Raw genomic sequence first — 27,828 nt, forward strand, 5'->3', positions numbered from 1 at the left:
TTTTGTTTACTTGATGCCATTGATTGATTTGACCCATGGGAAAATCCTATGCAGCATAATTACTGAGAAATATTTGAGCCTTGTCATTTTAGTTGTGAATATTTTTAATCTATGTCTTTAGAAATATAAGATGGTTTTCTTTCTTCAAAGCTGCATTCTTTAATCAGAGATCTTTATCTTTTATCTTTTCGCTTTTTTCTCAGGTTTTAGGAAAAAAGCCAAAGCTTAGGGAAGGAGATGATTATGACGACACCTTAGCAGACATATTTAACAGGAAGATGGCTAAACTGTACATGGTGAGTTTGCTGTGAGAGTTCTGTTGTTTTCACGGGACTGGAGGCAGCTGGGGAGACCTGTCTTGGAAGGGACTCTAACTGCGACAGTTGATACTCTCCTCATTGCCCTCAAAGAGAAATGTGTAGGTAGAATCTGTTCTTTGCTCTAGTATGTTGATTAATATTCCTCTTTTTATTACTTTTTGTTTTGTTTTTTTAAAACAAATAAGTGAACTTACTGCTGTGAGAAATAAAATTGTATATTGTTGCTGTACTCATTTGCAACAACATGTTTTGATATATTACATTCAATAAAATGTTTCCTGCATGGAGTAAAAATACCTTGCAAATTTTTCTTATAAAATTTTGATGAGCTGTAAAATCTTCACCTTATTTTCAATATCCTGTTTGGCCGTAATGAAGGCTTTCTTTGTTACAGGAGGGCAAAGCTATCAAATCACATAGCTGGAAGGAAACATGGTCAGAACAGCCCTGTCTGTCCTGGGCATTGGCAGACCTAGTTCCATGCCAGCTCTGTGGTGAAAGTCTGGCTGGGTGACCCTGGGCAAGATATGACCATTCTTAATTTTATCTGGAGAGAGAGGGAAAAGGAATGGGAGAGGGAGAGGGAGAGGGAGAACACATTAAAAGACTAGTCAGGTTCTTTCCAACTCCATAATTTTATGATGTTTTTATTACTGGTGAGGGTAACAAAAACCACAACATATACCAGTTGAGGAGACTGCTCAATTGAGATTCTTCAAATATTCCCTCCCCTGTAACTTGAAGCATGTGATTTGGAGCAGATTGTAATCTCCTTGCAGAACTGACTTGTTTTCTCATCATTTATAGGAAGAAATTATATTTGTTTTCCTTTGAGTGACCTTCAACCTCAGGAGCGCTGATTTTAAATGAAGATTGTTACTAACTTGGGTAGCATAACTTCTTTTTTGTAAAGGAGAACTAGATTCTTTCTTCCTACATGGCAAAGGAAAATGTCGTTACCTCTTCTGCTAAAATGCTGATAATTTTAATATAATCCATACAGAAATCGTTATCTCAAGACGTCATGGCTGCTTTTTTTTTTCCATTGCTATTTGTAAAACTTATTTTCAACGGCTTAACAAATCTTTTATGTCATATCATCAAATAAAATTGTTCTCCCTCTTGGACAACATGATGGACTAAAGAAATAGTTTGCAGTGTGAACATCTTAATCCTGGGTCATTTCTCCCTCTAGTGGATATATTATGTATTGCAAATATTTAAAGTTTCAAGTCCGTTTGAAAATGCTTTAATTTGAGATTGCTGAAGAAGCTGGGAAATAGAGTCACCTGAAAGCAATTTGTAAACACACAGAATCTAAGTCCCACCACTGTGCTGCAAAACACCATTGATCTAGGGAGAACCCTGGAATCTGCCTATTTAAGAAGTGCCCATGTTGCAGCCCATAAAAACTAGCTTTTGAAAAATCAGTGAATTCTAACCTGGCCATTAATATCACTTTCAATTTTGTTAAGTCCACCTCCAACATTTAAAAAACATGCTTTTTGAAGTCATTTCCAAACTTCAAGAGTCTAGATAAATAGGAATTCATTTGTGACAGAGGAAATTGTACTTTAATAATGTATATAAAGTATACTTAAATTGCTGAAACTATAATGAAAGAATCTATAAGCACAAACTGTAATGTAGCAATGACTTCTTCAGTACAGTACCTGGCATATGATAGACACTCAATAAATGTTGCCTGAATAAATGTTTTAGTTTCAGCTTTTTGTGTGTGCACCATGACTGCAAGGTTATCCATTTGAAAAGATTACTAGAAAAATTAAGAAATAATCATATAAAGTTCATAGCCTCATACCTAGCACATACAAGAATCTCAACCAACCTTAGCCATTATTATTATTGCTATTATTTTCTGATATTTTAGGCACAGTGTGGAAACTTAACTTTGTATTTGCAGTTATTTTATCCTAAGGACTTTTTAAAAAGCCTTTACAGTGTAATTAAGCTTGTGGGTTTTGTTTGTTTGTTTGTTTGTTTGTTTTCTTTGAAACAGCTTTCCTGAGATATAATTTACATACCACAAAGTTCCCCCATTTAAAGTGTAAAATTCAGTAATTTTTATTACATTTACAGAGTTGTACAACCATCACCATAATCTAATTTTGGAACATTTCAATCATACCCAAATGAGCTCATGGTTTTTATATTAGGTTTCAGATGCCAGTGGCTACATGAAAGTGACTGTGGTGGCAGAAGAAAATCCCTTCTCCATGGCAATGCTGCTTTCTGAAGAATGCTTTATTTTGGACCATGGTGCTGCAAAACAAATTTTTGTATGGAAAGGTAAAAGACACCATTGACATTGTCTCTGCACTTCAGATGTATATATATATGTCTTCAGCAGGGTAAAGAAAATATCTTTTCTGATTAAAAAGAAAGCCTACCTTTCTGAGATTTGATAAGTGAATAGCTCATAAAATGCAGACATCAAAACCATATTTTTTTCCTAGTAGCATCATTCGTTAGGGATGATGGGGTTTAAAAAGCATTTGGGCAATAGAAAAGGGATTTTTTAATATGTACTGTTCATTATTACATTATTAAATATATTTAATACACTAGGAAAGTTTTGTCATTTTCTCAGTGTTATATTTAAATTAAGTTATGCTTATCTTTGTACACAAGGATTTCTTAATCATATATCTTCCCTCACTAAAATTATGTCTCTTTATTTTGTATTTTAGGTAAAAATGCTAATCCCCAGGAGAGAAAGGCTGCAATGAAGACAGCTGAACGTTTCCTACACCAAATGAATTACCCCATTAATACCCAAGTATGTGTAGAAATGAGCTAGATAAAATAATAATAATAATTAAAAACATGGGAGCTCATGACATCACCAACACATGAAAGAATTTGGTTCAAAGTAATGTATGTGTGTGAAGTCATTCTTCACTTGAGTGTATGCAATCTGTGTCATAGGTCTCTAGAACTCTGACTGTGGAGGATGGAATTTTGCAGAAACTGGAGAAAAGACCTTCTGTGGGGCTGCATGATGAGGATGAGTTCATCTACTTCCTCCACAGCTTTCAAGTCAAGATAATCAACCACAGTTGAATTAACTGAGACTGCTTATCAGTTTTTCCCTAGAGCAAGTTGTGCAGATATGGACTAATACCCAGAAAATAATCGGCTTCAGGGAGATCAACTTAGACTGGCTAGTTACTCTTCCTGTCTGAATCTGTCAGCCTCATCTTTTGTTTCCATGTTTTATGTCCTGGCGCAAGAAACAACACCATGCAATCATTTCTTCTGGGGCACAGTCCTCTTCCGAACCTAATGTAGAAAAACAGTTACACTTATTTGACTGCAATGGTAACATGAAAGAACTTCATTCTTACCTCAAACATCCAAATTTAGTGGCGATTCCTTTAGTTGTGGAAAAATGTAAGGTTGGATTGTTTTAGCTTTGTATTTGGTAACCTTTCCTTTAGTGCTCACTTAAGGATCCCAGCTTCTAAGTTTACATCTGTCATCACAGAAACCAGGACAATCTTTTATTTCCTTAGTTTTTTTCTTTACTACTAGATTAATGTTTTTCCTCAGCATCTTATTTTCCTGTTTATAGTAATTATTATTTTTTAAATTTCAGATTCAGGTACTTCCAGAAGGAGGTGAAACACCAATCTTCAAACAGTTCTTTAAGGACTGGAAAGATAAAGATCAGAGTGATGGTTGTGGGAAAGTATATGTCACAGAGAAAGTGGCTCGAATAAAACAAATTCCTTTTGATGCCTCTAAATTACATAGTTCTCCACAAATGGCAGCCCAGCACAATATGGTGGATGATGGGTCTGGCAAAGTGCAGGTATTTACCTTTTTGGTTTGTTGTTTGTTTTTCTCAAGCCCATTTATGCCAATATATGTGGAAATATAACTTCAGAAAATTATAAACTTCGTAAAGTGTGACTTTTATGTATTAATAAACATGATCCAAGACTGTATATTAAATCAGGGAATTGAAAGCAAAAAGATGTCTGAATTTCAGTTCTAGTTTACAAAGTGTATGTTGCTATTCCAATAAATTAGGTAATTCCTGCAAGATCACCTCATTACCATCTTAGAGATCTGACATGGAACCCGCCATCTTGTTTCCTGGTCCAAAACTGCTCCTGTTCTCAGAACTGGGATTGTCCAGTGAGAGTGTGTTGCCTCGACTGTACCAATTACCATCAGTGTGTCCTTCCCTCGCATTTCAGAGGCATTCACAAAAACAAACTGGGCATGCATTATGTGCCTATGGATTACTGAATTGAGTTTGTTGATTATTCCTTTTTTTTTTTTTGACAAAAATTGCTTAAAACTCCATAATAATTCTCCCTAACTCATATCTCTCCACACTCAATCCATTCTTGAGTCATCTAACTTCATGAGAACTGGGTGATGTCATTTCCCATTCTAAAATATTTTAATGTCTCTCCACAGTCTTCCTGAGGAACATCCATCTTTGGCTGGGGTAGCAAGGTCTTCCATGATTTGATCATTGCCGCCCTCTCCACCTCACCCTTCCACTGTCTTGAGGGCCCTGCCCTCCATTGTCTGGTTAACATGCCCATTCCTCCTTTGTAACTCAGTCAAGTCATTAGCTGCATCTCTTCTGAGAAGCCTCCCCTCCACGTTGAAATTGCCTTTCTCTGTGCTCAAACCATAAGTGATATTTTTCAGACAACTTACCATATAAGTACCACAGAATTGTTCATTTGCTTACAAATTTCTCCTAGACCTCTTATAAGTTCCTTGTGGTCAAGAATTGAATATTTTATCTCTGTATTCCCAGGGTTTACCACAATGCTTGGACCAAAGTACAAAAAGATTTAGGAAGTAGTTTTTCCTCTTTTCAAAGACATGAAGAGTGAATCTAAGTGTACAAGGATTGTGGGAACTGCAAAGGGAGAAATGGCTGCTGTCAGAGAGCTATCAGTTTCTGGGTCTGGGTCTGTCTCCTGCTCAGACATCCTTTTCTGGATCTCAGCCCCTGTGACAGATTTGGCTCCCTGGCACCAACTATATCCCAGCTGCAATCTCCACGTCAGGCCCAGTGTCTCTGAGATGTCCTCCAATGCTACTGCAGAGCTACTGAAATCCAGGGGTCTCTCTAGGCTCTTGGGTTTAGCCAGACCTTGCTGCCATCTCTCCTTTGCTCACCAGGATGGTGTGGGAAGGCTTCTCTCTAAAAGCACTGCACCTCTTCTCTCTACTTGCTCATCTCCAAATTTCAATCAAAGGGTCTATGCGACTGCTCCCCAGGATACAGGCAGGAGGGTGCCTGCATGTTACACAAAGTGCCTGGCAGTCTTTCACTCATACATTACTTTCCTGTTTCATCTACAACTTTCATCATCTCTCCAACTTGGAAGTATCTTTAATCTGCGATAAGGATGAGGAAGTAGGAAAAAGACTGGCTCTGCCTGCTTTTGTCTTTTCAGCCTTATGCCTACATGGCGCCTTTTAAAAATAGAAGTCATACACTTGGCATCTTTATTTTTAAGTCACAATCTGTCAGTCTTGCCTGGGAAAACAATAGTCTCATGCCTTAAAGCACAGGGGGAAATAAATTTCAAAAAATGACCTCCCGGGGCGGCCGGATGGCTCAGTTGGTTAGAGCGCGAGCTTTCAACAACAAGGTTGCCGGTTTGATTGAAAATGGCGACTGGACTTGGAGCTGAGTTGTGCCCTCCACAACTAGATTGAAGGACAACAACTTGAACCTGATGGGCCCTGTTCCCCAATACTCCCCAATATAAAAAAGTTAAAAAAATTATCTCCTAACTAATGGAAAAATTTTAAGTAAGTTAAAAGGTATATTTCTGAGCTAAATGTTTTAGTTTGTTATTCCACTAAAGTGTCATGTTCTTTTCACTAATCAATCAAAAATAGGTATTTATTAATGAACAGGCTCAGAACTGAGCAAAGTGCTGTGGAGGATGGAAAAGAACTATAAACACACTTAAAAAGTCAGCAAACAAATTGCCAAAGGGATCAAACTGCTTCTCATTGCTTGATTTGTAAACTGATTAGAAAAATGATAGATCTAAGCTAATTTTTTTAAACTTCTGAGAAGTATTTTTAGAGCCAGAGAACTTTAATTTTGGTACACGTGTTCCGTTCCTTTCAGATTTGGCGTGTAGAAAACAATGGAAGGATTGAAATTGACCAAAACTCATACGGTGAATTCTATGGTGGTGACTGCTACATTATACTCTACACTTATCCCAGAGGACAGATTATCTATATGTGGTAAGTTTCCTCTTTTGTAAGATCTAAGTTCCACAGGGGCCATATTTTCCTCCAAAGTTAAATTCCATTACATACCGTGCAATATGGGGTAGAATTTTCCTATAGGTGCCCCACTGAGATTTGTATAACATGCATGTAATATTTTCTTCTATATGCTTTTGACTATCTTTTGTAGCTACTGTCCATAAATAGAAGAGGTTAGGTAAAAATATCCTTCTAGTTGGGAAAAAGGTTTTAATATCCAAAGAGTAGTGTTATCTGAATTGATATGTGGTTGAATATCTCATCTCCTATGCGAGCTTCACTCCAACTGGCCAGCATTAGGTACTATGTCTTCTTATTGCTAAAATCTCATTCTGATTAGAGCTGCAAAATTATAATGAGGCAAGCCCTCTAAGGGATATATATAATTAGTGATTCTATTTCATACTCCAGAGACTTCAAATTGATGCATCCTTATTCTCTGTCCCCATGAAATTCATAGCAATAATGGAAAAAAATGCCAGTGTATCCACATCTGATATGGTTTTGCATAATGATTTGAGTTAGTTGCAGGTTAAGTTGACTTAATCAGAGTTAGTGTCAAGGCCCTGCGCAATGGGACGTGTCCAACCAAGTACGGTACCACATACCAGCTGGGCTATGCAAAGGGGTAGGGGTTCTGCAACAAATCATATAATGTGGGGTTCTCAAACTTTTTATGATGTGAAATCAGGTAAAATAGAATATTGCTGAGAAGAGTGGAAAAAATAATTCTCAAGAAAGGTCTTAAAGCTGAGAGATGTAGGCGGAAGGCACAAAGGCAGAGCAGGATCTACCTTTGCCTGTATAGTGATGGCAGCCTTCAGTGGATGTACATGGACTCAAGTCTCTGTTTATATGGTGACTTTTCTCTTTGGTGAGTGTCCCACCAGATGAGAGAATCATGTCCGTTCTCACTCACAGTGTGACCTCACTACTTACTGCTTACTACTTACACTGACCAGTGCCTTGAACCCATCCAAATTCAGAAGATTGGATGATTATCTCTATCCTTTAGGTTCTTGCTACCCAAAGTGTGGTCCGGGAACCAGAGACCTCAGCATGACCTGGGAGCTGGTTAAACATGTAGAATCTCAGGCTCCATCTCTGACCCACTAGAGCAGAACCTACATTTTAACAAGATCCCCAGGTGATTCATACGCACTTTAATGATTGACAAGCACTGCCTTAGGCAATGGTTCTAAACATGAGCTGAACATAATAACCTGGGCCCTCACCCCATACCAAATAGATCTGACTCAGTGTGGAGGGACTCCTGAGATTCTAATGTACAGTACGGCATTAATGAGAACCACTCTACCCAGGGATGTTTCTGACCCCACAGCCATATCATAGCCTGTCAAAGATGAATGTATTTAGCTATTTAGCTCTGTGTTTAAGATGTCATTTTCATAGCAACCATTTTTTTGAGCAGCACGTTTGTGCCAACAAAGTGCAAGATGTTTTCATATATGATCTGTCTCACTCACCACCAGGCTCTTTCCAAAAGGAAAAAAAAAAAAAAGGAGGGGAGGAATCAGACAGATTAAGTAACTGAACCCAAAGACACAACCATTTTAACTGGTGTGGCAACATTTGACTCTTTGATCTGTAGGTCTCTTTAATTCTGAGGTGTGAGTGCAACTATACCCTGTAGGTATGTACTTATTTTGCAATTTCCTTTCCTAAAATTTTAATTCAGAAAAGTTATTTGAGCAAAGTTTGGCATTTATAGGGATAAATTAATTGTTCCCAATCAGCTTTTCTTTTACATTCTGTTTCTTGGTCTTACACTTAGTTCTCTTTTGTATGTAAAAAATATAATTGATTGTGGCACTTAGATCTAACAAGAAAGACTAACCAAGCAATTCAAGAGGATGTTTTGAGGAATTAACAATTTGAAACCCACATAAATAATTATGTGGATATGACTAAAATAGACTAAGTCAGGTTATACATTTTAAATTTAGAGACTATTCCTTAAATCAATTGAAAGTATTTATTGAGCACTTTCTATGTGCCAAGCACTGTACTAGATACTGAAGATACGATAGGGAAGAAAAAAAAAAAATCCTGCGACCCTCAAAACTTACACTTTAAAGAGAGGCAAATGATTAACAGGCGTTTTAATGAGATATAAATGATTCTAAGATAAGACCAAGCTGAGTGATCTTTGGGGAATTATAGATGGGCACCCAAGCCCACTCCTAGGCTAGTAGTGAAGAGCTCCTAGAAGAAGGGACATCTCAGTGGGAGCACAGGTAGGAGCTAGGCTGGCAAGCAAACAGGGAAGTTGTTCCAAGTAGTGCCGGGAAGTGGTCTCTAATCAGCTAACAATAATGTGTGGCTGGAGCAAAGTTAGGGAGCAAAAGATTAAACTGGAGAAATTAGAAGGAGCCAAATTGCCAATTACTTTGAAGTCATGCTAGGGAGGATTAACTTTATTTTCAGACCATTGGGAACCAGCCAAAGAATTTGCACAGGAACGTAATTGGTTTTCATCTTAGATAAATTATTCTGATTGACATCTAAAGAATAGACCATTGGGGACAACCAGTTAGCTCAGTTGGTTAGAGCATGGTGTTCTTAACAAGATTGCCAGTTCGATCCCCACATGGGCCACTGTGAGCTGTGCCCTCTACAACTAGATTGAAACAACTACTTGACTTGGAGCTGATGGGTTCTGGAAAAAAAACACACTTAAATAAATAAAAGTTAAAAAAAAAAATAGACCATTGGGAGAAGGTTGGTGGCCGGGAGGTCTCTGGGATATGGTAATATTCAGCTGAATGAGAATGTGGCCAGGATTCAGTGTAAGGTTAACGGGGAAGGAAAGGACATGGCAAGTGTGCGAGGTATTAAGGAGTTGGTATCTGAAAGACTGATTATGGGGAACAGACAAGATGACTGTGGGGACAGAGCCAGGAGTGCAGTTTCCAGGCTCTCGGCCTCACATGGAAAGGTGCTGGCTCAGGTAGTAAATGGCCATCAACTGTGACTGAATGGCCATCAGCTGTGGCTAGTTGGCTGTCAGTTGTAACCAGTGAGCCATTGGCCAGTAATATAACTGCCGTGGTTACGCTAGCAGCAAATGGGGGGCTAGCAAGAAGATGGTGGCTGAGCTAGCAGGTGGCGGAGTGTGGATTGCAGCTCGTGTGGCTCCTGTTTCCGGTGTCTCCAACCCAGCCGCCAGCAAGACTATAGTAGTTTGACTCCCCTATCTATGGCACCGTGGGTGTTCCTTTTGGGCCTAACCACATCCTGCGTTCTTATGTGGGGAGTGGGAGCTGAGACCCCGCAGGCCGCCCCCCACGACAATGACCGAGTCAAGGGTGACCCCCAGATTTCTGGTCTGTGCACAGTGGGTTGTGTTTCATTTACTGAGATAAAGAACTCAGGAGAATAAGTTTGCACCACCATCACCACTCCCCCAATAAAAAGTTCAAAGAAAAAAGGAAGATAATAAGAATACACTACATTGAAATAGTTACTATCTTTAGGATAGGACTGGAGATGGGGAATAAGGTCATTTCATTTTCTTTTTTCAATTTGATGTGTTCAAAGTTTCTATGATGGGAATGTCTGAATTTTTTGCGATAGCAAGTATATAAGGTCTTGAGAATCCTTTTGTGAGTCTTTGCCACTTAATGAAACAGATGTTAGATATGTACCTTTGTTAACGTTGTATGGTTTGTGGAACTTCCGAAGCTTCCATAAAGGCAGTGAAGAGGCATTTAGAAAATAAACAGATCTCTTGAAGACAGCCTTTCAAATTAAAACACATTATAGTTTATATGATAATTTAGATGCAGGCTAAGCCTAGGAGGCAGAGCTAAAGGTGAAAGATTAGAATTAAATCAATTTTTGAATGCCCGAATTTGTCTTCTCATTTCTAAAACCACTTATATTCTAAAATGATACAAGGCAAATAAATAATTTCAGCAGTGATCTTTTTCGCTAAAGTGTCAGGTAATTGAAGTTGAACAAACATTAAACAATGGCAATAATGAATCCCTTGAAGCAGCAAATTCCATTTTCAGTGCAGCATTTATGTTTAATGAACAACAAGCACCACAGGTTTATAAAGAAATCACATCAAAGTAGATTGCTTCCCTCCACCCCCAGCAGAGGGTTTCAGAATTAGAAGCAAAGAGTGACTCTTTATGTCTTGATTGTAGTGGTGTACTTGACTCCCTGGGTCACAGATCCATAAAGCAAATTAGTTTGAATCTGTCTGGATGGGAGCGTGGTCACTTTGACAGGAACGGGAAAAGGGGCTCCAGCTAAGTGGTGGAGTATTTAGTAAGAGTGTCAGAAGGTAAAAGGTTGGTCAGGTTTTTCAGGTTTGCTGGTTGAAATACTTGTGTGTGGGTGGGGAGCAAAATGTAAATAAAGATTTGGTGATATTGTCTATTAGTTGGTTGATTTTTTTTTTTTTTTCCCTGTATGAAAAAAGCAAAATGGAGAAATAGCCAGGAAACTAAAAATGTAGTGACAGGTGGTCACCGGTCCTGCTGTTACCGTGTTTCCCTGAAAATAAGACCTAACTGGAAAATAAGCCCTAGCATGATGTTTTCAGATGACATCCCCTGAATATAAGCCCTGATGCATCTTTTGGAGCAAAAATTAATATAAGACCAGGTTTTATTTTCGGGGAAACATGGTACCTGTCCCTCCCACTCTGTGCTCCCAGTGGGTCCCAGAAATGTGTGTCAGCATTACAGACTTAGGGGAAATGTAGCCTATTAACATTAGAAGACCATATGTTTATGGGTGCCTTTTTTAGGGAAAACACTTTTTTTATTTCCTTTTATATCATGAGTATGTGGTTGGTTGTTTTTTTTTTGTTTTGTTTTGTTTTTTGCACCCCTCTGTAGAACATGTTTATATTAATCATTTAACTCTGTAGGTGCAATGAAATATTATGAGATAAATAAGGCATGTTCCCTGCACTCAGTGTTTTGGGGGGGGTGTGTGTGTGTGTGTGTGTGTGTGTGTGTGGTGCCCAGGGTAGGAGATTATTGTTCATCGTTCTGGGTATAGAACAGGTCACTTACATGGTTTCACAAGAAAAAGTATTGTTAACTTTCAAAATCCAATTCTGGGATTCATATTTTTCCTGCTACCCCCAGTCATATAGAGATGGGAGAGTTGGCTAGACACAAACAATACCTTATGCTTTGGCTGATTCCCCACCCCCATGCTACCCCCCCCCCCCCCCACACACACACACACACACACACGTTCATCAAAGAGACAGATCTCCCAAAAGTTGCTTTACAGGTTAAGCTAATGATTGGAGTTATAGCTGCAAGCTATCCAAGAAAGAGAAGTTGCAAATGAACCAGACAAATTGGTCTATTGACCCTTATGTGGGTTGCTGGTAGTTTAGCCACTCTTACAGTTTTATTAATAATTTCTTTAAAGAATTGTTAGGATGAGAAAATCAGCCCTCTCCATTGCCTACTTCTGATTATTATTTTGTTGATTTTTCTGGGCTCAGATATTGCGTAATATGCTCATTGAATACTCATGGAATAATCAAGTGCCTCTAATGTCCAGCCTAAGTTATGGCTCAGATTCTCTTACTCAAAATGGATCATTTTCATTATTGATATGGTTTCCCAAAAATAGCGGCTTTGACTGAAGTTGGACATGATTACTTATCTAAGTTATGTAAGGAGCTCAGGCTATATTTCTTTACCTACAAAATGGAGATAAAGATACCTATCACATGTAGTTCTAGACAATACATAGGACAATTCATGGCTTAACCTTAGTACTTGCTAAAACCCATAGCTTCTACGGCCATATCATGTTAAAACAGTTGGTTTCTTCTTGATCTTTTATAATAACTTAAGTCTCTGCTTGAAATGCCTGTGCTAAAAAGTCTTAAAACTTAAATACAAGCAATTTTTTTTTTACTTTGGTTCTTCCAGGCAAGGAGCAAATGCCACACGAGATGAGCTGACGACATCTGCATTCCTGACTGTTCAGTTGGACAGGTCCCTTGGAGGACATGCTGTGCAGGTGGGGAGATATTTACCTCAGAGAAGTTAAAGTTTTACTAGTTCAATGTCTAATTAAAGCCCTCCTCCTAAGTTGGGATGGCAATCTGACATTTTCTAGGTATTATCTTTTTCATATTGGAATTCATATATTCCTACTCTCATGCTATACTAATTCTCTCAGACTCTGTGAAAGAGGAAGCAAACAAAATTTAAGAAAAATAGAAGAAATAGAAAAAACAAAAAACTATTAATAGATTTAAGAGCCCAAAAGAATCTTTTTTTAGAATCACATCATATGTCAATGACAGTCACTTGACATTAAAACTGTTCTGAGTTTTACCACTTCCGGCTATTGTTAAACAGATTCCGTAAGGCAGAATTATTCCCCCACCCCCGTCCCTGCTAAAATGTCAACATCTTAATCCTCAGGACCTATGGATATGTTATATTACTAGGAATTAAGAGTGAGGTTAGAATTAAGGTTGGTAATCATCATTTCTTAAAAGAAGAATATACAGGATTACTAAGTAGCTCCAGAATAATCACAAGGATGTTTATAAATGAAACAGGGAGGCAGCATGAAAGGGATTCAACCAACAATTGCTAGCTTTAAAGATGGAAGGACCCACCCAGCCCCAGCCATGTAATATGGGCAGCCTCTAGAAGGTGAAAAAGACAAAGAAATGTATTCGCCCCTAGAGCCTCCAAAAAGGAACAAAGCTGTGCAACATCTTGATTTTAGTTCACTGATGTGCCTTCATAACTTCTGAACTCTCAAACTATAAGACAAATTTGTGCTTATTTACAGTAAAATTGTGGTAATTTGTTATAGCAGCAATAGAAATTAAATACAGCAGTAGAACAAGTATAGATTAATGATTCTAATTAATAGTAAAAAAAGAACAGTATTTTACATGCTTCCAAATCATAAAGTATGTAAGTTATGTTTTGCACAGGCAAACTGAAATAAACCTTAATAAAAGAGCATGGGTCCTTATTTTTCTCTTTTGCGTTGTGGAGTCTTGACTGAAAGTTCAACGCCCAAAAGTGAGGTGGGTAGTGGAGGAGAAGAAACAAGAAGAGAAAAAGGAGGGAAAGGGGGAGAGACCAAGGGGGGAGGGGAAAAGGGGAGAGAAGGGAAAGAAAACAGATAGGAGGGGAGAGCAGGTGATAGAGAGGGAGACAAATCACAGAGGAGGAAATGAGAGGGGAGAGAGGAGAGGATGGTGTGAGGGAGGTGTGAGATGGATTCTTTATTTGGGTATTTCTGAAAATAAAAAATAATTTCTTGAGACTGACTGAACCCAAATTCTGAATGACAGTTCCATATAAATGAGTCAGGTTTTGGGGGAGGGAGGGAGGGAGGGAGGGAGGGAGGGAGAGAGAGAGAGAGAATGAGAATATTGAGACAGAGAAAGGGGAAGAGGGATATAATGTGTTGACTCATTTATTATAGAAGTTTGAATGTCATACAATGGAACTCCGATATCAATGTCTAGTTCTAGATCTCGTTGTGTCAAATGTCCTGTTTCCAGCCTGGTTTGACCTTCTTGCCTCTTTTCTCAAGTTCAGCTGCTCCTCTTCTTATATTTATGGTAAAAAGTCAGCTACTTGTTTTAGGACCCTTATTAGTAACCACAGAACATTCTTGGTCTTTGCTTATTTTAATTCCTTGATGTGTAACTTAAATGCAGACCTCGAGGAGACTTTGTTTCCCTTCAGTGTACTCCGATGTGTCAGTCTACTTTTCTTGTTAACCCCAGGGTGGCACTGCCTTGTTCCTTGGCCCTACCCAAGTTCTCCCTAGTCTTTCTCTCTCTCTCTCTCTCTCTCTCTCTCTCTCTCTCTCTCATCCATTCCCTCCCTCACTTCCTACCTAGAGCAGCTCACACTGCCTGGGTATTTTCTTTGACTGGTTTTGGGGGAAGGAGTCTGCTCCCATCTGTTGAGAAAAACATCTTCCAGATTGGGGTTCAGAGTGAGGGCAGGTGCTCCTTTGGCCAGTGTAGTGACACTTCTGACACAGCAGCATTGTATGTTCCCTTCTCAGAAATGTGTCTAACTTCCTCATGCCTGAGATTCTATGTGGTATGCAAGGTTTTTTGTTTGTTTGCAAATCTTTATAAATAAATGTGTAATTGCTTCTTTGGAAGTAATAATTAAATAGATAGGTAAAGCAGATACTTTGGTCCATAAAAATCTAAGATGTTGAGGCTAAATTTGGTCTTCCAGCTGGTTTCCTTTCCACCTTGATACTTGTTAATAGATAACACTATAAAGCAAGTTAGATATAAATTTAAAAGTGTAAGTTAAGTTTTTGAAAAAATAAATTTCTTAATTGTTAATTAACAAATTAATAAGAATGAATTATTTAAATGTACTGAACTCTATTTCACTGTGAAGTATATTCATTTCTTGAATGAAATATTCCTTGCTAACAACTGACGTCATCTATGCCATTTAATTGATCTTTAACATTTCTTACCAAATTATGTAAAAACTTTGAAGATATTTATTATGCCTCATAAATTCCACTTTTCATAGTAAAATATTTGAGATACCCAATAGATGAATTTCCATTGTTAACCAATTGAATCCTAAATTGACAATGAAACGGTAATGTTTAGTTTAATCACTAGATGGCAGTAGTTTATAATAATGCATAAACAAGTCTTTTATTGCTGTTTTAAGCATTAGTTTGTAGAGTAGATTAACAGTATCAAAGATTTTTCAATTTAGTTCTTCTCTTATTCTCATTTCACAGGTAAAATGGGTCTTAATCAATGGTCCCTTTCTCTTAGGTTAGCAATTGAGGTTTTCTCAATGTTATAGGAAATGCTAAGCCATCGAGAGCTTTAGGTGTTCCCAGCTAATCTCACCCCAAGCTTTGGAACACACTCAGAAGATGTTTTTGTAATTTGCCCCTCACTTATTTGAATGTTTACTAATTGAAAGATCTATGAAGTCAATCATTTTCAATGTTCCCTAGCATAGGGCAGAATAATTGAAAAAAATAAGGGACCGGCACAAAATTTAAACACTTTCTGTAGTAAAAAAAAAAAAAAAAATGCATCAATAACTTATGCAAGAAATAGGAAATTTATTTCTAATCTAATATCTGGTGTTAAGCTAATAGGTGAAATTAAATAATTTACCATTTATTTACTTCAATTTCCATATCCTGAGAAGCCCTTATAATGTATTTTTTAAAGCGCTTATTTAAACAAATCTATTATATTAGTACCAGTTCTAAAGTAAGTTAAAAGGTAGAAAGTATATTTTGTTTATTTTTGCCAGTTTTGGATGTTTGGATAGAAAACATACCCATTCCCAGATGAATTTACAATTATTTTTTTCATATCAGTTGTGGGGATGTGGAAATAATGGCTATGCTTCTGTACTGTCTTATTTGTGGAGGCATTTGAACCTTCTGAACAAGATCCAAAACACGTGAGAAACAAGTGTATCCTTAAACATCTGTAAAGTGTTGGTGCTATTGAAAAAGAGTAATTTTCATTAAAGATGGCATATATCAGCACTTTGTTCTCTCTTGGAGATGAACAGACTACATATTTACGCTTTCTGGAAGCAGAAAGTGGTGCAGTATGGCAGGGTTTCCCCTGAAAAGAAACTGGTTGGGAGCGTGGGTCTGGACTAACAAACAATTCTTAAGTCAGTGAGGCAGCTGTGCTTTATTATCAGTAACCCGTATTTTCTGTCAATCATTATTCCTCCTGCTCTTGACTTATGGTTAAGTTTTTGTTTTTCTTTTCAAAAAATAAAAATAAGAACACATTTGCAAATGCAACCTTCTTTCATGGCACCCTTTATGTTATTTCTTTTATCCCCTTGCGCCCAGATCCGAGTCTCCCAGGGCAAAGAACCTGCACACCTGCTGAGTTTGTTCAAAGACAAACCGCTCATTATTTACAAGAATGGAACATCAAAGAGAGGAGGTCAGGTACCTGCTCCCCCTATACGCCTCTTTCAAGTCCGGAGAAACCTGGCATCTATCACCAGAACTGTGGAGGTATGTTATACATTCAAGAAAACAACCTGAGCCATCAACAAGTATTAGTCTTTTAAAAATTGGCAAGTAAACTCCTTCATTTCTATAATTAATCCATTGTCCACAATTTTTTTAACAAAGCACTAAATGCAGGAGAATTAAGTAAAAAGTTAATTCCCAATACCAGGCCTCTCACATTTTTCAACTGCATTGCACAAAAACAAATGAATTTTAAGAATAATGTAACAAATCAAGGTGTCAGAGGCATAAGGAAACATGCTTTATCTTGGAAGGCCTGGGGGAAGATGGATGGCGGTGGTGATCAGGTGACCGCACTGGGGAAATCTGAGAGGGACGGCCCTTGTCTGTACAAGTGTAACAAATGTGGGAAGCAAGCTTCACCACACTGTGGCAGAACCATAACTCAGCTGGCCAAATAAGCTGTCTGACAGCAGCTGTGAAAGAAATCAAACCCCGTATCATAGTGTCATCAGACAGGAAGACCTCCAGGTATGAGCAAGGCCAGCAGATGCAGGTTTTTAAATAGCTGAGTACTTTTACCTCTACGATGATCTATCACACCTCATATCCCAGTCACCTCAGTCACTATTGAAATCCAAGTCTCCCAAACCAACCTAAACTGTCCTGCATACCCTGTATATCCTCAAACCTGAACTCATCTGCCAATTTTTCCTCTCCACACAAGCCATTCAGCTGAGCCCTTAAAACCAGGTAGGTCATCGCATCGCCCCACCGGCAAACTATTGTCTAAACCACCCTCCCCCTTCATGTTCTACGGTTCTCTGAGGACACAGGTTCCCACACAGACCTCTCAAGTAGAAATTGTGTTTTTCCCCAGTGTCCAGGTGCCAGTGATGGACTGTACGTGGTACACTTTCCATGAGGTACCCTGCTCACCCTGGCCTCTTTGACTTGTCTGCTTTTCAGACTCTCCCTTCCCCAGCACCCTTGTGCTGCCATATACTGAGCTGCCAGTCCTTCTTAGACTTTAATGGTTTCAGCCTTTGCTTCACTATCTCCATCACTCTGGCTTCTCTCATCCAACAACCTTGGCCTTGACCCCATTTCTCTCACACTCACATGGCTCAGTACTAAACCTTGCCATTGGCAATAACTACACCACCTCAGATATCTGTTTCAAACCTCTCATCTCTGACAACCATCTCCTGTCCTAGCTCCTTTACTCCAGGATGCATTTTTGAGCAATTCTCCATTCTCATACCTGAATCCATGAACCCTCTCCATCCATCACACCCTTTGGGTCCTCCTCTCTCTACAAATCTCCAGCATGCCTGCTCTCTACTGGTAACTGTATCAGAGTACACAGAGCACATAAATGTGATCACACAAGAATCACCTTCTCTTCTCCAATTTCACCAACTTGTCTGCATCGATACATGTATATTCTCCTTCCTGGCTGTTTCATGAACTAAATTTAAATTGTTTATTTATATTCAACAATTAACAGATATTCTATAATAGTTATTTACATATAAATATTAAATTGTTTTAAAAAGAATGTCAATCTATTGTCACCCATAAATTAAAAATAAATAATGTTTATATAAATTATGTATTATTAAATAATTTAATGCATATTTAATACATAAATAAAACATGACTCCTATTTAAGGCCCAAATCCTCCCACCTCCACCCCCCACCAACTTCTGCCTGGAATACCCTGCCCTCGGGGCTTCATAAGGACTTTCCAGTGTTTTTATCCCACTTCCAGTCCATCATTGTTACAAGCAAAAATCTTCTTATTCTTCTGTACACCATCAGTTTCTTCTTCTGTTCTGGATCATTTACTTCAGAATACAAATATGCCTTAAAAGACTGCCATTCTTTCTTTAAAAACTATCTCTTGACTATGACACTCCCCACAACGCCCTTTCTCTGCCTTCCTTAAAACCACAAATCCTCAAAACAGTTATCTCCACTTACTCACCATCTCTACATTTTTAAGCCTATTCTCTCTAAAGCCACTCCACTCAGGTATCATTCCCCCCATTCTACCAAAATGCTTTTTATCTAGTTTGCTTATTTCCTGCTTTCTGCCTTCTCTGATCTCACTTTTCTTAACCTCCCACTATCATTTCCACATCACCATTTCCTGTCTTCTAGAAACACCATTGTTTTTCCCCCACTAGCCTTCTGAAACACTACGCTCACCAGGATTTCTTCCAAATTCCAGTGGTACTCTTCTAGGGACCATTTTTCTGCATTCTCCTCCTCTGCTTGTCCTGTAAGCACTTGAGCACTCCAAGGGTCAGTCTTGGCGCTCTTCCTGGTGATCTCATTCAGTCATATAGTTTAAATGCCATCATGTGTATTGATCTCATCCAGGATACACTGTGCATGGATTCTCACGTGTTCAATTATGACTAGTTTTTTTTTTTGTTTTTTTAATGGATCAAATTAAAGGACAGTTTAGCTCTCATCTATGGGCACTCTCAGTCGATTTCAGATGGAAGAGTCAATGAGAATCATTGCATTCCCAGCCTCTTGCCAGTGGACGTTCTTCCTGAGACATGGTACACACTTGTGATGCACCTCCTTTATTTCCTTGTGCCTCTCAAACTGGCCTTGTCATACCTTTCCCCTTGGAAATGCACGAATCAAAATCATTGTTTATAGAGCTTTCTGTTTTTATTTCCTGGGAGGCTAAAGCTTTATAACGTTCTGTTTTGGAACTACCTCCCTGATCCACACCAATCTGGACATGGGCCGTTTGTCACCTATCTCTCCATCAACCAAGATCTTTCCTCTGTATCAATAAGGTGACCTTTGGATTAGAAATCGGAAGTCATGATTTTTAGAATTTTCCATCACATCTGATTTCTTTGAGCTTGGTCCATAAGGCTTTGTTCTTACTGGAAGAGGATGATAGCTACATCCCTAGATGTTACCAACCCCTGGAACATCTTTATACTTCTAACAGCCATTCCTTCCTCTTGTAGTGCTCTCTCTGAGGACAGAGTCCTGACCAACCTGGTGGAATCTAACACTCCGCACGGTTGATGCCTTCGTTTGGCACCTCAGCATGGTTGGCCAAACAGCATCATTGGCCCAGCTGCTCACCAGCTCCTTCTTGAAACACTGTCTTCACTTGGCCTCAAAACACCACACTCTTGTTTTCTTCCTCCCGCATGGGTGTCCCCTGTCAGTCTTGCTTACTTGTTTTTCATTTCCCTGTTATCACACATCGCATGAGTCCCACAGTCATGAAGGAGGTCATACACATACTTTGACAGTCACACAATCCCATAGTCAGAGGTTCTCACAGAGACTGGCACAGAGTCACAACATCACAAGGTCATAGACACAAAGACAAGCCCATCTTAGACCCTCGGGATCACTACCAAGCCTGAGACTCTGCACGTGCCTGTCCCTGCCTACAGGTCCCACCTTTAGCCTCACCCTCCAGTCTGGGTTGGCTAGAGGAGTCTGGGCCCACCTGGGTTGCTTTCACTCCTCTGTGTCCCCATGGAGCAGAACTGTGTTCTCTTGGCCAATCCCAGACAGTGTCCAAAGCTTCTGGTTGAAAGGAAGGGCTACATCAGTGCCCTATGGATATTCTTTTATAATTTGGGCTGTAATGTAGCCAAGCCTGGAGAACCTTTTGGTGAATCCACATTATTCTCTCTTTCCCTACAATGGACTCCAGTCCCTATGTTGTGATTTTTAGGTGTGCCTTTGATTATTTGATATACCTTCTCTTTAGCGAGCGAAATAAAACTCAGTACCTTTGCTTTATGTATGTCATTTTTTAATATTACACCTTTTTTTTAAAATTATAGCTCATCCTTGTTCTTATGGCCTCTGAATATTATCTTTATTACTTTGTCGCGTCCAGCGCAACACGGGCAGTGAGAGAACGAGAAAGGGAGGCAAAGGGTTAACAAAAAAAACAGAAGTCAAGAGATTTATACAGTAGGGGCCAAGGGTCTCACAGCCTCAAAGGACTGAGAGCCCCGAATTGGGCCACCTTGTGGCTTTTATTGGTGTTCACACAAGGAAGTGACATTGTTTTCTCCACGGTCTATAAATTTCATACATTATACTAGGAAACTGATTCAAACTAATCACCCTTGCCTGCAAGCAGCGGAACTGTAAGTCTCAGGATATACCTAAGGGACAAAACCTTTATGCTGAAACTTACTGATATGAATAGATGGAGAACTGATGTTAACACATCATTGAATCTCTTCCCAAGCAGGTTGTGGGAAGGAATGCAGCCACAGAGGCAGAAGCTCTCCTTAGCCGGGGGAAGGTGGGAGGCTGTGCCCACCACTGTCAACCCCGTGGGTTCTCCTGCTGGTCCCCACTCGACTGTGCCTGGCTTAGGTTGTTCCCCCCGTTGTGAATCTTACCTGTCATTGGCTAACCAGCAATCCTCCGGGGCCAAACAGGGAGACATAAGGTGTAAGCACAAAGGTGAAGCAAAGTCCCTGAAAGGATCCATCTCACAGACTCTCCTTTCTTTAGGGGCAGGTATGAGGGGACAGACGGGTAGGCTGCTGCATGGCAACATTACTTATCATTTAAGTTTGGCTCATTTTATTCTTAGAGCCTTTTGCTACTCCCTGCATGCAGCTGAGCATTAAAGTGACACAGAGCAATGTGCTCCTGCTCTAATGTTTGTAACGCCATAGTGATGTCCCATTGCCACCCCAAATTAATTTCCTGGGGTCAAGACAGAAGGCTGTGGATGGTTTGTCACTGCCACAGGCTTCTTGGACTGTTATTGAGGGGGCGGCAATGGATTTGAATCATTGTGGTATTTTTCTTCATGCTCTAGGTAGACGCTGATGCAAATTCGCTGAATTCTAATGATGTGTTTGTCTTGAAACTGCGACCAAACAGTGGCTACATCTGGGTAGGAAAAGGTGCTAGCCGTGAGGAGGAGAAAGGAGCAGAGTACATGGCAAGTGTGCTCAAATGCAAAACCACAAGGATTCGGGAAGGAGAGGAACCAGGTATGTGCTGTGGGGCCAAGGGCATGAAGCAGAACTGATGTTGGGCATGATTGCTAATCAAGTATTTTTCCCATAATTCATGACTTTGTAAAGGTTACAGGCAGTTAAAAGTCCTCCCATCAGTTGCAAAAGTAAAAGATGGTAGCAGTTATATTTAAATGATTTCTTAATATTAAAATCAAGGTGAGATAATATTACGCTTTGTTAATGGAAAGCAATATAGACCATATGCCCCTGAAAATGCATCAGGTAACATACTGTGTTTTCCACAGAGGAGTTTTGGAATTCCCTTGGAGGGAAAAAAGACTACCAGACCTCGCCACTGCTGGAAACCCAGGCTGAGGACCACCCACCTCGGCTGTATGCCTGCTCCAACAAGACTGGAAGATTTGCCGTAAGTGTCTTGGGAGAGACATTCCAGTGTTAGCTCTGACTTTCCTGCCATGTTACTGCTTTGATTCTCCATTTTAGCTTACTTGCAAACCATAGGCAATGCTCTTCACTCCACAGAGGGCTGTTTTAAGAGTCAGTGCCATAATGGGTGTGAAAGCATAGGAATAGTGTAATGTACTATGTAAATCAAGCTGCTCTTGAAAATATCAGCAAGTTTGCACCTGTGTCAGCATGTATGTATTACTGTATGAATACGCAGTTGGTTAGATTTGGTAATTACATAATTTGCCACTTTTTGTGGGCAACAATTCTGGTCAAACTATGTAAATTTCATACTTCAATTTCCCAGGAGAATAAAAAGTTTCACCAGGTTGACTGAATAAAATGTATTATGGAAATATTATGATCATTGGGCAAAATCACAGAAAGTGATATGCACACCTGCAAATTAACTGAAATCAGCAGGAATGTTTTATTTCAGAGTCATTCACAGGCTTTGAATTCTTGGCAATTTAAAGTAAAAATATCTATGTACAAGAGTGATTTCATACTGGGCTCTGAAATATCCTGGACGGCACCCCCTCCTCTCAGTTAACCATGAAAGTTCTGTCTTTGTTTGACGGGCTAGGCTCTTGTATAAAATTTTCATTTAAAGAATGAATTCCTTTCCTATATAAAATTTGATCTAAAGATTTCATCACCATGTCCTAGTAAATATAAGCTTTATTTTTCAGCACACACGCTTGAAAATTTCCTAAGCATTTTCCCAGATATGTGCTTACTAGAAATAAAATGCTTTGAAGAAGAAACTGCTCATGTATAAACCATACTTGAAGTTTATAAGTGATATGGCCTAAAAATTAAAGATTTGAATAGTTATTGAAAATTGTTGATTTATGAAAATGACCAGACCTAGTGATTTTTTAAAAATCATCTTGACTTACAAAATGAGAGACAATTTAATACGCCAGACCATAAACTCAAATGTCTTCGGAGACTGGGAAGGCGACATAAATCTGTGAAGCACTTGTCATAAGGAGCTGGAAGTAGAGAGAACTCTGGTCAGATGAACTGTATATGGCCCATGTAAGGCATTCAATGCAGTGTTTATATGAAGCACTCCTAATAAGATAACATCCGTTCATGATAATTGACTAAATATATAAATAATTTTTTAAAATCTTTAGTACACAAAAGGAAGAAAAAAATGACTACCAAACTTTATTTTTGCTGTGCTCCACAATAATACAAGGCATTTTTATTCTACATACTAGAAAAATTACTACTTTACTGTTTGGTCACAAAGATTTTTTTATGCATTTCAGATTGAAGAGGTTCCAGGAGAGTTCACTCAGGAAGATTTAGCAGAAGATGATGTCATGTTACTAGACGCTTGGGAACAGGTAAAACTATATTTTGTTCATGCCAGAAGAGTATATGAGTTGGGAATTGATAAAACCTGCTTTGCGAAGCGGCAAGTCTAATAGTAAATGGACCTGTGGATTTAGTCTGTATTTAAAAGAGATGCAACACATTTTGGCGAAAAATGAAACTGATGCATGTAGCAAGTTGATGTTTCAACATGGAAATAATTCCATGGCTACCATCTTTGTCTGTATAATTTTAGGCAAAACTCTTCCATTTTTCATTTATTTGTAAAATTAACTCACTCCTAACTTATTCATCCATTCATAATAAATGCATTAGCGGGTACAGTAAATGTGGAGTATAATAGGGGTACAAAGCCGTGGGGGAGACTGAAATATTCAGAATTTCTCTAAAAATTTGACAGAAAATCATAGGAGACCCTTATCCTGGGAATGAAACAGACAGAACGGTTTTGAGTCTACAAAGTATGTCACTGTTATATATATCTTTATTTTGGAGATAATTATTGGTCATTTGACATGGCACATCTGATGTTGTTGTTTTTTTAAATTTCTATGTAAACTAACAATTGTGAAAGAGAAAAAGACACTAGAAATTAAATGATATAAAGCAATTATAAAACACTTATTTGAATTTGACTTACTCTTAGAGTCAACCAAAGATTGTTACTTTTAGATGTGCTCTAATTGCTAAGTCATTCATTTATATTACACCTTAGTTTTTTGTTAACTAGACCTACTGTGGTGCAATATGTAAGTACAGTGAAACTACTGTAATGTTATATAACAATTATACCTCATAGTTTTTATATACATTAAGTATGTTCTATGCCCTTCAAGCAATATTCTAGCACTGTCAGTATGAATTAGAACACAATCAAAACTAATTTGACTAAAATTTGTCTGCCAACAAGTGACTTTTAAAGTGATTTAAATATAAGGTAATTCAGGAGAATTTTCAGCATTGAAGTACCCAACCTACACATTTAACAAGGAGAAGGATATATAATTATACCAGTTAACAAAAACACAAACAAACTCAATATTTAAATGCTAAACAGTATAGCACTTTTACCAAAGTGTTATAGGATACAGGACTATATGAAAGCGCGAGACTTAAGTCAGGGGTTCATAAAGGGAGTCTCTGGTGCCTACAAACAAGCTGAATATTGTCCCCACAGTATAGGAATATAGGGATAATGATTGCCTTACGTAATCCAGGGGTGGGTGCACACACATACACACACACATACACACACAAAAAATATCAGGCATTAAGTTGTTTTTGAGAAAATTCACTCAATAAACTAGAAAATACAATATAAACATATATCAAAATATGAAATCTGGAGTCCAACTAAGTTTAGGTGTTTCTTAATAAGTGTAAGCATTGGGAAAGTGGCTGACCTTCTCCACACCTGTCTCCACATTTCCAGCCTCAGGGGTTGTTGTGAAGATTCAATGAGCAATGTATGAGAAGCACTTCACATAGGGCATAGTACTGAGTCAACACGCCCCAAAGGTACATATGGTTGTTGTTTCATTTCTCAGATTTTCATTTGGATTGGCAAAGATGCCAACGAAGTGGAGAAGACAGAATCTCTGAAGTCTGGTAAGCTAGATAGCAATTATTCTGAAAAATTTAAATTCCCTTACAGTTTTCATTATAGAAATAAAAAACCTCCATAACTGTGGTAACCTAGATTTTTTTTAAATTCCTTTTGAGAAATACGGTTCTTCCTGGTTCAGTTTTTTTCTTATTGAAAACATAAGAATAATTATGCCATAAGGATAATTGAATAAAGTTTGGATTTTTTTCAGGCAATAATAAAACTCTGATGGCACATTCTATAGTAGATGAGAAAAATCTATACAGAATTGTTCATATGGAACAGTATTTGGCTACTTGGGGGCAAGGAAAATTTAATTTATTACTTTTGTTGGAAAACTTCTCATTCTATAGTTAGTTGAATCAAAATTAACTGAATTTATATCTTTGTGCCTCTTTTTAGCCAAAATGTACCTTGAGACAGATCCTTCTGGAAGAGACAAGAGGACACCAATTATCATCATAAAACAGGGCTATGAGCCACCCACATTCACAGGCTGGTTCCTGGGCTGGGATCCCAATAGGTGGTAAACTGATTTTTGTAGGAAACAAATGTTATGGAGCAGCGTCCCACTGCTGTTTTGAGGGGAAGAAGAAGGGCTTTGTTTGTTTGACTTTAGAAAATTAACCTCAGCCATATGGCTATTATTCAATGCTTAGTATTGGTTTGAACTTCTTTTTAAACTGGAATTTTCTTACGTTAATATTTTAAAATACCCTAAACTTTTGTTATGGATCATTATTAGCTCTGCTGAAAACAGATTTACATATTTTTTGTATGATCTCTTAAAGGTGAAAAGCTACTCACAAGGTAGGGGAGACTGTCAGGAAATTGTTATAATTCAGGAGCCATTAGCCAAACTTGTTCTTTAATGTGCCAGAGAAGAAAGCCGTAATGCCTTTGAGGTTATTCTTTCTACGTTGGGTTCAAAAGAGAAGTGTATTTGCAGTAAGGTATAAGTTAAGATGACTTTAAAAGTTTATTGTTTTCCTTCTTTAGCCAATGTGATTTCGATATCACTAACTCCAAAGTGTCACTTTCTAAGAAAAATTTCACCTGTCTTGTCTTTTTAAAAGCCTTTGAAAGCACAGCTCTTACATGACAAAATAATTTGTATTCATATATATACATATATACACATATATATACATATATATATTTGCCAGTACATGTTTAATATCACAAAAGATATGTACAAAAAAAAACTGCACTACTCCTGTCTTTCATCATTAAAATACATCTGTTTTTGAAAAGGTTTTTTGTTGTGACATTTTCTTCAAATGTGATACGTGAGTTAATTACACCATTAATTTTAAGGTTAAATTCTTTTATGCATAAACAAATATGAATTTAACATTTCTTATTTCATCCTCATTCGCAGTATTTGATAACTGGTGATACATCCCTTTGACTGAAAAGCCCTTTCCATGTCTTATCCTTATCTCATCTAAAATTTGTGGCAGTGAATACTCTAAAAAAATCTACACATCAACAGCAAAGATTTATTTTCTGTTTACTCTAGAAGTAGATTTTTATTTTAAAGCATTAAGGATGGAAGTTATCTATTTGTATATCTCTTCAAGTTCTTTAAAACAATGTTCTGCCTGATTAAAACAAAATTAAGAAAAAAAGTAACTCAGAGATGTCTACACCCAAACAGCACAATAGAGGGCGCTCTTTGTCCATGGTAATGAGGAAAGACTGCTAGTTCCTGAAAACACTGAGAAATGCAGTGATATTTACTTTTATTTTAGATTGGGAAAGAGTAGTATTTCTAGACGGTCAAATGTGGCTGTGTACCAAGTCTGGAAGTATTGTATACTGATTTTTAATTTTGAGATTCAATAGAGTGCAATCATTATTGATTTTATAATATATTTGACACATGCCAGGCTATCCTGGCATATGTTGTGTGTGTGTGTGTGTGTGTGTGTGTGTGTGTGTGTGTGTGTATGTGTCCTGGTGTATATTCTAGTGCTGGCGATACCTGGTGTATATTCTAGAGCAGGTACTTAAGGCTGCCCTGCCCTCAGAGCTATAGTCTAATGGGGAGAGAGAGAAAAGAAGCAAATACTCAAATACATATTCTGCCACGTAGCAATAAGTGTTTTGAAGAAAAATAAGGCTAGAGAGGGATAGGAGTTGTGAGATGAAGGATTCTATTTTAGATAGAGTGAATAGGGAATGCCTCTTCAAGGTGACATTTGGACAGAGACCTGAAGGAAGTGAGGGAATGAGTCTGTGATGGTTAATTTTATGTGTAATCTTGACTAGGCCATGGGATACCCAGGCATCTGGTTAAACATTATTTCTGGATGTGTCTGTGGAGGTGTTTCTCAAAGAAATTAGCATTCAAATTGGTGGACTGAGTAAAGCAGATGGCCTCCCCTGGTATAGGTGGGCATCATCCAACTTGTTGAGGGCCTGAATAAAACAAAAAGGTGAAAGAAAGTTGAATTGGCTCTCTCTACCGAACTGTTTGAGCTGAAATATCAGTCTTCTCCTGCCCTTGGACTGTGACTTACACCATCAGCTTTCCTGATTCTCAGGCCTTGGGACTTGGACTGGAACTTAACACCACCAGCTTTCCTGGGACTGCAGCTTGCAGACAGCGTATTGTGTGGGACATCTCAGCCTCCATAATCATGAGCGAATTTCTTATAAGAAACCTCATTTTATACACACACACATACACATACACACACAAGGTTGGACAATTAAGTGTGCACACTTATCCTAGAGAAAGCGCTACATACCTGATTGCTAAATATCACTATGGTCACCTTTGAAGTGCTCCCCTTGGGAAGCTAT

General features: G+C 38.3%; 1 protein-coding gene across 1 annotated transcript in view; it reads left to right on the forward strand.

Moving 5' to 3' along the window:
• The window catches only part of SCIN (scinderin), a 63,149-nt gene extending 36,879 nt beyond the window's left edge, over positions 1-26,270 (forward strand). The window contains exons 5-16 of the mRNA XM_019726923.2: positions 204-296; positions 2,498-2,630; positions 3,032-3,120; positions 3,940-4,155; positions 6,463-6,584; positions 12,545-12,635; positions 16,476-16,646; positions 21,449-21,626; positions 21,899-22,020; positions 23,345-23,422; positions 24,959-25,019; positions 25,420-26,270. Coding sequence (XP_019582482.2) covers positions 204-296; positions 2,498-2,630; positions 3,032-3,120; positions 3,940-4,155; positions 6,463-6,584; positions 12,545-12,635; positions 16,476-16,646; positions 21,449-21,626; positions 21,899-22,020; positions 23,345-23,422; positions 24,959-25,019; positions 25,420-25,547 — 1,482 coding nt within the window. The 3' untranslated portion in view covers positions 25,548-26,270. The remainder of the gene's footprint in view (positions 1-203; positions 297-2,497; positions 2,631-3,031; positions 3,121-3,939; positions 4,156-6,462; positions 6,585-12,544; positions 12,636-16,475; positions 16,647-21,448; positions 21,627-21,898; positions 22,021-23,344; positions 23,423-24,958; positions 25,020-25,419) is intronic.
• The last annotated feature ends 1,558 nt before the right edge of the window (positions 26,271-27,828 follow it).

This window comes from Rhinolophus sinicus, linkage group LG09 (assembly GCF_036562045.2).
Source record: "Rhinolophus sinicus isolate RSC01 linkage group LG09, ASM3656204v1, whole genome shotgun sequence".
In the NCBI taxonomy this organism is placed as follows: domain Eukaryota; kingdom Metazoa; phylum Chordata; class Mammalia; order Chiroptera; family Rhinolophidae; genus Rhinolophus; species Rhinolophus sinicus.